Source organism: Cyprinodon variegatus, unplaced genomic scaffold (genome assembly GCF_000732505.1).
Source record: "Cyprinodon variegatus isolate N-32 unplaced genomic scaffold, C_variegatus-1.0 Scaffold622, whole genome shotgun sequence".
Lineage (NCBI taxonomy): Eukaryota > Metazoa > Chordata > Actinopteri > Cyprinodontiformes > Cyprinodontidae > Cyprinodon > Cyprinodon variegatus.
In genome coordinates this window covers 359271-371372 of record NW_015151075.1, presented here as the reverse complement: position 1 = coordinate 371372, position 12102 = coordinate 359271, and the positions used below count along the sequence as shown (strand labels likewise).

General features: G+C 41.6%; 2 protein-coding genes across 4 annotated transcripts in view; one reads left to right on the top strand and one right to left on the bottom strand.

Moving 5' to 3' along the window:
* shisa3 (shisa family member 3) overlaps nucleotides 1-813 on the bottom strand; it is a 3852-nt gene extending 3039 nt beyond the window's left edge. The window contains exon 1 of the mRNA XM_015393037.1: nucleotides 218-813. Coding sequence (XP_015248523.1) covers nucleotides 218-488 — 271 coding nt within the window. The 5' untranslated portion in view covers nucleotides 489-813. The remainder of the gene's footprint in view (nucleotides 1-217) is intronic.
* Nucleotides 814-2659: 1846 nt separating this feature from the next.
* bend4 (BEN domain containing 4) lies at nucleotides 2660-11840 on the top strand. 3 transcript variants are annotated; one of them, XM_015393047.1, is made up of 5 exons: nucleotides 2660-3187; nucleotides 8860-9414; nucleotides 10986-11077; nucleotides 11196-11222; nucleotides 11306-11840. In XM_015393047.1, the coding sequence occupies exons 1-5, from the start codon at nucleotides 2776-2778 to the stop codon at nucleotides 11687-11689; spliced, it is 1470 nt and encodes a 489-aa protein (XP_015248533.1). In that variant the 5' UTR covers nucleotides 2660-2775; the 3' UTR covers nucleotides 11690-11840. The 3 variants fall into 3 exon arrangements, with proteins under 3 accessions (XP_015248533.1, XP_015248532.1, XP_015248531.1); XM_015393046.1 differs by having other exon boundaries at nucleotides 11160-11222; XM_015393045.1 differs by having other exon boundaries at nucleotides 11157-11222; nucleotides 11306-11839.
* Nucleotides 11841-12102: the final 262 nt, after the last annotated feature.

Sequence of the window (12102 nt, the reverse complement as noted above, 5' to 3'; positions counted from 1 at the left end):
TATATATATTATTTTCAAAATAAAGGTCATGATTTTCATTTTTTACTTATATTTTTTGTCAATTTACTGGCAGATGTTTTTTTCTGTCTTTATTGGGTGTGTAAAGTTTCAAGTACAACTTTAAGTATTAAAAACAACATAAGTGATCCTAAAATGTTAATTAGTTTTTCTGTTTTCTTTGCTCAGCCATAGAAACTCTCCAGAAGTCCAAACTTACGCGGTGCAAACTGCGTGCTGTCCGCCTCCCTGTCGTTGGTGCACCCCCCCTGGTCCAGACGCGCGTCCGCGGCCGCGCAGCAGTAGCGCAGGGCGCAGGAACCGCAGCACACGGTGGCGTCTGTGGTGTCAAAGTCCTCCGGACACTGAAAGCCTTCATGGTAGTTCCCGTTAGAGTCCAACCAGCCGTGGCAGTACTCCCCCTGAGCGTCCGATATGCGCAGGTTCCAGGTCAGATATCCGAGCAGCAGGCAGTTCCAGATGCGCAGCATCCCGCTGAGGGTTCGGTTCCCCCTCCTTCCACCGCTTCGCCCTCAGCTATCTGGACTCTGGGATGAATGTCCCAACACCAAACTGGACCCCAATGCATGGAAACTTATGCCATGTTTGCTGCAACCAAAGCATCAACAGATTGGAAGCGAACACAATCCAAATATTTGGGTTTAAGTAATTTTTAAAAGTCTCATTTCTGTGGTGAGTTCTGGTCCAGATGGAGACTCGAAGATCCAGTTAAACGGTGCAAATCCGTCCGGGTTTGTCCTCCTGTTCTGTGGAGCAGGTTGAGCTCAGCCTGTGTGTGTGTGTGAGTCCACCTCTCTACTGCTGCTTTGCTGCTTTTCTGCTTCAGGACGCGCGCGCTCCCCTACTGGATCAGGACGTGCGCGTTCACGTGGTTGAAAAACATGCAGACATTCAAATACCAACACTTTGTCCTTATCTTAATTAGCTTAAGGTAAATGAAGAGGAATTTCAAATTAGCAGCTTTAAATACATGAAAAACATCTTTAATTTGATAAATTACCAAAGAAGCAAACATGTTTCCCCGCTTTCTGCTTGGATGAGGGTTAAACATATTGTCTTAAAGAGAGTAAAGTTATTTCCCTAACAACAAATTAATTCAAAAGAATATAATATCTTTTTTTCTTAGACTGATAATTATGTTTTATAAAAGTTTCAAAAACTCGTTATACGTTTTCTTAAGTTCATGTGCGGAGCTAGATGGGGAGCCAAGGTTAGCCATGGCCACCCTTAGCCAATCATTGGCCACCCCAATTCCAAGTGAATTTTATCTAATTATCTTATTTAAAGAGTAAAACTACTAATTCCATTGGCAAAACATCTCATTTACGTACTCAAATTAAGGGTAAATACAATTAATTTAAGGCATTTTTACTTATTTATAGATCGTTTTTCCAGTGCTTATCCACTTCCTCTGTCCCTGCTGGGAAAACAGCATTCCCACAGCATGCTGCTGCCATCACTGTGATTCACCAAGGAGTTGGTTGGTTCAGGGGGATGTCTGGCACACATTATAATTCTTCCTCCACAGTCTCCTGTCCCACTTGGAGTAAAATGGGCTAAACAAATGAAACCACAATTATAAAAGTTTTATTTGTTAAAAAGACAAAAGAAGGAAATTCAATTTCTGAAAATGTTCCTAATAAAAAGAAACGTGTTTATCACATCCAAAACACTTTGAAATGTGTGGTTGTGATGTCAAAAATGTGCAAAACTGAAAAGCTTGAAAGGTTCAAACTGTTGAAACTGAGCATTTTAAGCTTTGACCATGACCTGGACTGTAAGGTAAGTACTAATCTGCCTTTCATTGTGGGTTTTTTTAATTACTTGAGTCTAATTAGGTCTTTTTGAAACATATTTTGTTATTTATTTTTATAACAATATTATTTTGAACACCTTTCATGATTTTCTTTTCTGGATTTCTGAAGTTTTATCGTCTGAAATTAACAAAAAGCACACATTTACATCTATCCTCTAAGAAATGTTATATAGTCTTTATCTTATTGCAGCCATTAAATTCATATGAGTTGATAAAGCTCCAAAGGATCTCCTGGTCTAAAAGTATCGAGTTGGCGCCCCCCTGTGGTTGTTTTAACTTTTCATGCATGGGCCGCTGAGCAGCTGCTCTCTGTCTCTAACAGCAGATGAAAACATAAACTGTAGAAAGATATAAACACTGAGTGTTTCAGGTGGTTATATTGGAGCTGTCTTAAGGCCAAATGGATCAGATCATGGAACAGCAGTACATCTGAACACTGTTATTTCTATTTGGTTTAATTGAATTTTTTTTTTTTTTTTCAAAATTATAAAGTCTATTTGTTTATTCTTTATCTCTCTTTTTTTTATTTATCAATATAACTTTTTGGGAGTTTTTCGCTATATTTGGTTCTCTCTCATTTGGGTAGCTCCTGTTTGCTCCAAACCAAAATGGCCTCTGCCTTTTTTTTCTTTGTATGATTTATTTATTTCTTTATTTAGATTTCATATCGTAGCTCCCGCTGCTCCAGCGGGGCGCTGTTCTCGGTGGGATGCTGGCTGGCTGCGCGTTAGTCCCGCCTGTATCTCCCTGTGGAGGATCTCCTCTCTGTCTGGGATTGGAGCGCGCGCCTGTCAGTTAAGCAGCTCCGCCGCGTGCGTGCGCACGCGCGTGCGTGCCCGTCCGATTGTGTGAAAGGGAAAACCGGAGCCAGACAGTGACGCTCACCCATCAGCTGCCTGTCAAAGCCAGCAGCACGCCGATAAATAGATAAGCGTGCCGGTATGGAGGGAGAGATGCAACCCGCTGATGAAGGGCCCTGCGCCCCGAAGATGTGCCGACAGCAGCGGGGTCCGTTCAGCACCCTGAAGCCCCTCCAGAGCAGGCGCTCCGCGGGGAAGACGCGCTTTGACCGCTCCGCTGTGCTGGAGCTGCCTCTGTTTGGTGATCACTTCACTCTCCATCCCGAGCAGCCTCCTCCTTTCCAGCAGCAGCAGCGGGTGCAGCACCTCCACCAAAGCAGTTCTACCATCAGCAGCAGCCAGCAGCATCCCCGGCTCCCATGTGAGGCCAGGCCAAGCAGCAGGGTCCCCACATCCACCTCGGTGGCAGCAGCATCCCATGGCCCCCAGAGGCGCGTCTGCGGCGGATCGGAGCCCAGGTTCTCCCCAGACTGCTCCTACGGAATCAGCACAGGTGAAAACTGCTCCCTCTTGCTTCTGCTTTCTCTCTAGTTTTTTTTTTTTTTTAAGAGTCAATAGACTTTACCACCCTTCTTGTCATCCCATATCTACTCCAAGCTATAAAGAGAGTAAGTGTTGTCTTTATATCACCCATTTAAAAGGTTTTCACTCCAATCATCTCTGGGAGGTATTGTCAGGGGTCAAATGGGGGCCATCAGTCATTTGAGTTGGAACATCCAACCCAAAATCCACTGGAGGTTTTTCATTATAGAAATTATTTTACTCTTAACCTCCTATCCCTCGGCCAAAACTGCAGGAAAGTTAGACTAAACTGCTTTAAATCTATGTTTTTTTTTATTATTTTATTTCAATCGCTTTAAGAGGGGGACCAGATGAAGTTAGGGGCAGCTGTTTTTGTCATGAAAACAGGCTAAATGGTACAAGATGCCTCCACACTGCAAAATAAGTCATTTTATTCCTTATAATTAGTGATTTTTTATTTTTCTTGAATTGAGGAGGTTAGTGAGACACTTTGCCAAAGGAATTAGATAATTTTCATTTAAAATAAGAAATCATAATTGCATTGTCTTATTTCCAGTGCATAATATCTAATTATCTTATTTTAAGTGTAAAATACTCATTCTATTGGCAAGTCATCTTATATACATGATGGAATTAAGGGTAAATACAATTAATTACGAGATTTTTACTCATTTCTAGATCATTTTTGAAGTGCATTTTTTACAATTTCTACAAAAACTAGCAATGATGGGGAGGAAAGTTGGTTGGGAATGTGAGTGGAAATGAAACAAGCCTACAGATGAATGAAAACAGTAATAAGACTGATAGACCAACACCAGCAAACAAATCTGATGTAAATGAGAGTAGGAATCTGGGGGGACACCAAAAAGACAAAATTGTTCACTTAGTTGAATTGAGTAAAAAGGTCTATACAGCATTAGCAGCCAGGAGAAATGAAACCCTGTTTGTGTTTAGGACATCTGAGAGTTTTGACCGGCAGTGATTATTTCCAGGGGAAAGCTTGGGCCTCTTATGGGAGATTGCTGTAGGGAATAAATCTCTAACAGTTACAGAAAACCAGCAAACAACTCAACTTCCATGTTTTCGTTGTCAAGTGCAACTTTGCACAGAGTTAATACCTTTTACTAACTGGCTTTATGAAACATTAGATCTTTGTCAGGAAAAAATAGTCACAGTTTGTAAAAATGCTTCTTTTTCTATGTCAGCTTCTGTCTCCTTGAACCCCAGTCGGCCTCACCAGTCATACCGAGTCTGGTTCTGCTACGTGGTTTCTTCCTGGTAAAAGGAAGTTTTCCTCTCCACCAGGCTTGGACTGGGAACGATTTTTGGCCCTGGCATTTTTCCATCCACACCAGTCTCAAATGTGAAACATAATACGAATACACATTGTGGATTAACCGATTTATCTCCAAGCATCACACGACAACCATCACCAAGACTTTGGTTATTAACACAGACGCCACAGTGACTGCTGCTGCGTAATGTCCACACTTGCACGAAGCCAGCCAGACACTCACCCAACACATACTAGGTCTACAATGTAAGCCAGAGTGTTGGAAAAACACCAACAGAAAACAATACAATGTAGAGGAAGACAGGCAGTTCTTTAAGAATCAATACATGAAAACTCAGCGGTGTGTCGTGGCATGTGGGCAATGAAATGGAATAATGTAAACGGATGCAAAACCACATCATGCACTGCAAAATATTCTTGCAAAATCCATCCATCCATTATCTGACACGCTTGTCCCAATTGGGGTCGCGAGGGGTGCTGGTGCCTATCTCCAGCTGTCAATGGGCGAGAGGCGGGGTACACCCTGGACAGGTCGCCAGTCCATCACAGGGCAACATAGAGACAAAAAGGACAAACAACCATTCACACACACAAGGAGAATTTAGAGAAGCCAATTAACCTAACAGTTGTGTTTTTGGACTGTGGGAGGAAGCCGGAGTACCCGGAGAGAACTCACGCATGCTCAGGGAGAACATGTAAACTCCATGCAGAAAGAGGCCGGGCTGGGATCGAACCTTGCTGCAAGGCAGCACTAGTGCTACCCACTGAGCAGCCCATTCTTGCAAAATATTCAAATATAAATTCTGCAAATATAAGAGGGTTTAAAGAAAGCATTTTAGTTTTGTTATAATTTGGTTTGTTGCAAGGATTTTACAGTTTGAAGAAATAGAATATTACACCACATGCCAACCGTCACAAGGCTGTGCATGACAAGAAGGGCTATATATATTGCATGCATCATTTAGGTAGTTAACATTGTATTACCTCTTGAGCTCTTTGAGTTACTTACTGTCACAGGTAGGTGCTTCAGCCGGAGAGTAAGTGTTGGGGACGGTATATATTTAAGGAGGGCTGGCCCTCGCATGCAGAAATTAGGACCGGCCCACCGGGCAAATGCCTGGTATCACAGATTACCAGTCCGAGCCTGTCCATTGTCAGTCCATTGTCGCTACGAAGCATGTTGATTGAATCAATGAGTCTATGCAATCAACTGGTTTTCCTTATATAAAAAACTTAGAGTCAATTTGACTGAATGATCTGGTGAATTTTAAAGTGCCTTGAGATGACATGCGTTGTGAATTGGCGCTATATAAATAAACGGAATTGAAACTGAATTGAATTGATTACATATATTTAACAGAAACATGTGACAACAGTGACAAAGTTTAACCCTCCCCATGAATTTACAGTTTTCCAAGTGAAAACTGAGACTATACTATAGAGTGAGGGGTGGCCATCTTGTTTTATGATAGATTAAAGCGTAAAACTTTTTTTTTTTTTTTTTTAACAAACTGCTTCCTGACTATCAGGTCCCCCCGAACCAATGTTACCCTTTTCAACGAACTCAATGACCTTCTGTCTCTGATATCATTAACGTTGTGACCTAAAATGTTTTACCTCTGTGGTTTGGAGGCCCTCAGGCCACCTCTGCCATTTGATTCATTGTGTATATTTTGTGTTTATGTCCAAGATGCAGGCCACCGTAATAAACAGAGTCAATAAACTACAGAACAAAACCAGCATCACATAATCCTCATATTTTCCACTCCTTCCTTTGTTCCTCCTGTCAGATGTGATTGATTCACTAAAGTAATGGGAGCAATCGTGATTGAATCTCCACTTTATGCGCACAAAATTACACTCTTTGCATCTCTCTCCTTTTTTTTTCTCTGTGCTCCATTAAGGGTCCTCATCATCATCCTGTTGAAACATATTGTTCCCTGCTTTCATTTTTTTTTTTCTTCTCCTCAGCTGCTGTTCATTAGTGGGCTGCGTACAGGCAAGAAATGTGTTCCTCATGTGGAGGGCTGGTCTATGGGAGCCAACATTTAGATGAAAGCAATGAACCCTATCCTGGCAGTTTCAAAATTAAATATTAGACACAGCATCCTCTAATCATATTTTAATCTGCTTATCTGTGTATGCAGCAGAGGCTCCGCATGCTGTTTGTTGTTTTGTTTTGCATCTTTAAAGTCAAGTTTTCAGACAGACAGTGGGTGGCTTAAATAGATGCATAGTAAATATTTTTATTGCAAACATCTTAAAATAAGATGAACCTGCTCCTACTGCTTGCATATGTTTTTTCATAGTCTTCTCAGGTTAAATTGAACCTGCACACACCATGCAAGATGCGCCACTCTTCAGGTGATAATGATACATCAGCGTGCTTTTATCAGCTCAAATGAGACAGGTTATTTTCTTTCTCCTTGCTTTAGGGTAAAAAAAAAAAAGCGGTGTCCTTTTCTATGAAGAGCAGCAGCAGAGACCCTGGAACCGGCAATCAGTTCAGCACACAATAACCCAAATTGCATTGAAATCCTTTCTCAAAGAGTCGTGATTAAAACAAATGGGCCTCATAAATTTGCTTGTGTCGACCGTTGGTGTTTTTAATGAAATTTTATGAGGCTCTCAGCTCACAGTGCCACAGAGAGAGAGGGGGTCGTGAGGAGGTGGGTGCAGGGGTAAGGGCGAATATTATCAGACACATCTTCACGGGTAAACAGAGATAGCAGGCATATTAATAAATGCGACACATCTGCGGCAGCCTGATAGACACGTCTGAGCGAGCGGCCCCCGCCGCAGCGACCACCCAGAACTTATTTTGTCTGTTTGTGCGTGTTTGGTTTGCAGCTACATTAGAATCATAATCATTGTGTGGCCGTGTGTGCATTGATTACAATAAGACGTGCCCAGACTACCAGGGAAATATGCACCGAGGTCCTAATCTGGACTGTAACTATGTGCTGATTGTCTCGGTCACTGCAGACCCTGCAACCTTAGAGTTATTGACATGTGAATAAATCACCATAATCGAGCTGACATTTCTATGAACAAAGCAGGCCACAGAAAGCTTTTTATGAAGCACTTTAGCTAAATTAAACAAATAAAAAAAATAGAGGGGGCATCTTTTTTAGGAAATGAGAAGATCTTTTCATTCCTGCTATCTTTACTCTAAGGAAGTGCAGGACAATTGTTAGCAGGGAAAATTGCTAAGTTTTCAAATGATTTACAACCAAAAAGAGCAACATAATCCAGAAAAATAAATGTTTTGCATTTTATTTAAACCTTTAATATCAAACATCCTGCATAAATATTCACAACACTATAAGTTGTTGTTGTTTTTTACTACAACTACTACAAACTTCCATGTACATTACATTAGAAATTAGAGTGAAAGGAAAATGTTCTGATGAAGATTCTCAGTCATCCAGGTCATAGTCATTCCGTAAAGTTGAAAAAACAATCCACTGGACTTGGTTTCCAAGATTTGAAGACGTTTCACTGCCCCTCCTGGAAGCTTTCTCAATTCAAATGTCTGGATCTGCAGTGAGTTTGAGTCTTTATATAGACAAGGCCTTGTATTGCTAGGAAACATGCAAATGGAAACCGACGAGTGGGTCGTTTGGTTCCATTGTTAGCCTGTAATATCCGAAACCTGTCTATGATTCTGAAGGTCGGTCGTTTGGTTCCATTGTTAGCCTGTAATATCCGAAACCTGTCTATGATTCTGAAGGTCGGTCGTTTGGTTCCATTGTTAGCCTGTAATATCTGAAACCTGTCTTTGATTCTGAAGGTCGGTCGTTAAAGGGGGGTGATTGTCGTTAAAAGGGGATTGTCTCCTGTAATACCTGAAACCTGTCTATGATTGTTAAGGATTGGTCGTTAAGGAGGTATTGTTCACCGGCTGAGGAGAAGAGGTACTTTGTTCCTCTGTGATGGGGTGGGGGGTGTGGTGATATCTGGAAGGGATCATCTCTATAACTGAATTGTAAGTTTTTGGAAGCTGGAATCTGAGTCCACCACCTTTGTTTAAAAAAACAACTTTAAAAACAACTTTAAACAGAGGTGGTGAACTCAGATTCCAGCTTCCAAAAACTTAAAAGCCAGTTATAGAGATGATCCCTTCCAGATATGTTTTATAATCTATCTCTGATTAAAATTTGACAGTACAGAAAATGACAGCCAAAAGTGAACATGTTAAAGTCATCCATAAACCTGTTGTTTTGCACCGTTTTAGCAGTATTTCATGCTGCTTTCCCCCCTCAGCTAGAATTCTTGTCAACAGGTGAAACTAATAGCTTATCAAACAGACTTCTTCTTTCTCCTCCTAACCTCTTCCTCTGCCACAGAAAACCGTCTCATCTTAGACGCCTTCGCCCAGCAGTGCAGCAGAGTCCTCAGCCTTCTCAACAATGGCCGTCTCCTGGAGCCCCCCTCTTCCTCCCTCAGCTCTAACATCAAGCTGGAAGATGAGCGAGGAGATGCACAGGGGCTCCACTGCTCCTCACAGGGAAAGCTGAAACCCCAGGAGAGCTCAACCACCACAGATCCAGAGAATGAGGCCCAACAAAGCCATTCAAACCAGCAGCGGACCTCAGCGGTGCTCCGCATCTTCACAGACTCCCTGCAGAACTACCTGCTCCCTGGGCCTCATCGACATCTGAATGAAGGTGACCAGTGTGCTTCTGTGGAGCCCTGCTCAGAAGTGTCTCCACCCAGACACAATCTGGGAGGCTGGGGGTCCCCTGCTCCATCAGAGTCCTACGGCCACCCGTCTTCAACGCTACCAGAGGAGGAAGAGGAGGAGGAGAGCTGCTGCCCACGCTGTCTGGAGCTGGAGCAGGAGGTGCTGTGTCTGCAGCAGGAGAACGAGGAGCTGCGGAACAAACTGGAGAACGTTCCAGGTGCAGTAAGCATGCTCAGAGCTACAGATCCCCTCCTACAGGCTTTTTAAGACATCATTCTTGTCGATGGGCTGCTGATTTTCAAAGCTGATGTTGCCTTCTCTAACTCATTTTATGTCTTTGTAAATTCTCAGTCATCCGGTTCATTGCAGCCATGAAACAGACTTGAATCTGAGCCAACCAAACTTTCTCTAAGCTTTTCTGAAGACGTTTTGACATCTATCCAGGAGTCTTTGTCAATTCTGTTAGCTCAGACAATAGGACCCTTCATCCTCCGGGGTTGATGGAGTCTTTATTGCGCAGGGGTTATGTGTTAGGCCATTTGAATCATGATGAGTGTGCCTCTGTAATTTCTTTGGAATGAGCTCCAGGACTGCTTAAAGACATCAATGCTCCAACCACAGATTGCTGTAATGTGGGCAGACAGAACCAATGGAGACTGAGCAAAGGTCTGGTTGCCTCTGATTTAGCCCAGTTTTTTGGTTGCTCTGTTCACATGATAATATGAACCAATGACAACAAATGTTGCACAATTCTCAATTTAAACAACAATAATAAGAATCATCTATTGAAAAATCCAACAAAACATTCACTACGGATTGCAAATGAAGTGAGCGGCAAAACATTCTCTTTACTTTAAATCAAGGCATGGCTGCTGAAGGCACTGATGAAGCAGCCAACACACTCACGTTTGGGCAGAAAACATCAATACACAAACAGACACAAATACCAGTCCTAAATATCAGCAAGCCAGTCTTATCGGTCTACGTCTTTGTCAGAAGGGTCCTGACAGACAGTATTCAGATGTTTTGGAAAAAAGATGAAGCATTTGAATCATAATTCGAAGTGAAACAGTGTTAGATGTGCTATAGGTAGAGATTATAGATGACAAGGCAGCATTGAACTCTATGCTATTGGTAGAAATGTCAACATAAAGTCATTCTGATTGGATAAATCAGTTGAAACAGGAAACATTTTATATTTTCTTTTTTTCACACATTTGAATATTTTGTGGTAATTCTGACGTATGATTAATTAAAGGCCAAAATGATTCAGATAAAGATGTTAAGTAATGTGTCCATGTAATCATAGTTCATGACTTTGAGGTGTCAGAGAATAAATCTGTGATATGATAAATGCTTTATTAAAATTGTTGTATTTGACTCTCTGTATAATCCAGCTTTCATTTAAAGAACCCCGTGGTTAGGCTAAATATATGTTTTGATGATTTTTGATGATTAATTAAAAATCGTCTGTCTACCTGCTGGGATGACAGAAACTGCAGCTTTATCTTAAAATCAATATTTTAATAGATAAATTTTTTTCCAACCTTATCCATAGGGGAGAAAGTGCAGTGTAGAGACAGTTTGAATAAGAACCAAATCATATATTCCTAAATAAACTGCCTTTTACAAGTTCCTTCAAATGGCAGTAAATGTATTTCTCAAAATTCATTAGTTGATTTAAAGCCATCTAAGGAAATGTTTGCTGGATTACAACACCTATTATCTTTTTCTTCAAACATTCAGTATATCACTTGTTTTTTTTATTTCTATGCTTTTTTTTTGCAGCCCCCTGTCAAAGTGCCCTAGACTACTTTAAGGCGGTTCTTGAGTTTCACAACCAGCTGGCTCAGCCAATGCCAGAGGAGCAGTATACAGAGGTAAGAGATATGCTTGCGCTCATGACCGTTAAGTTTCATCAGTATAAGAGTAAAACATAACACCATATCCATCTTCAAGCAGTGTGACAATATGGATTTAAAAGATGTATCTCTGCAGGAGGAAGAACAACAAACAGTCTTTGAGGTCTGTTGTTTTAATCTGTGGACAATTCGTTAATTTCTCCTCACTTCCAAACCCCCTCTGAGTGACACTCCTCTTCCTTTCAGGGCAGTAAACAGCTTCTGGAGAACTACCCGCTCTTCATCACCAACAAGCAGTGGGACGAAGCCGTCAACTCCTCTAAGAAAGATGGCCGACGGCTCCTGCGCTACCTGATCCGCTACGTCTTCACCACGGATGAGCTGAAGTTTTCCTGCGGTTTGGGCAAAAGGAAGCGGTCGGTGCACTCAGGAGAACCGGGCCTAGAAAGACGGCCACTCAACCCCGTCAAAGTCAGCTGCCTCAGAGGTAGAGCTCTTTTTCTCCAGCATGATTATGTCTCAGACCATTTAAATTTCTGTTATATATTATATGACAATCAATCCCTGAAAGCAATCCAAAAATTCAGTAGTATGTTAAAGACACTCTGTAAGTGTTCATCCATGTATTAGTTTAACTTGTGATATATTGAAGGATTTTTTTTAGGTGAATATACAGAATATGGGGCGCATCAATGCTCTGTGTCAGAGCATTGATGTAATCTAGTTATGTGACCTAGAGCTCTGCTTTAAGTCCAGAACACACTAAATCCGATTTTGCTTCTGATCAGACAGGAAATCATGTTTAACAAACTTGTGACGTTGAACGTCAACGAGGATGATCACACCCGACACAATTTTATGCAAGGGGGCTTGGATAGGTCCGACTGAGATAGACCCCAGGTCTATTTTAGTCAGATCACGCAGCAATCCAGTGGCAATTTCATGGGTTTGATAGGCTGAGAGACACAGTTACAAAGTAAAACACATCCGCTTTGGGAGAAATTACAAAAAAAAAAAGTCTGTTAAGTGTGCAGGAAACTTTT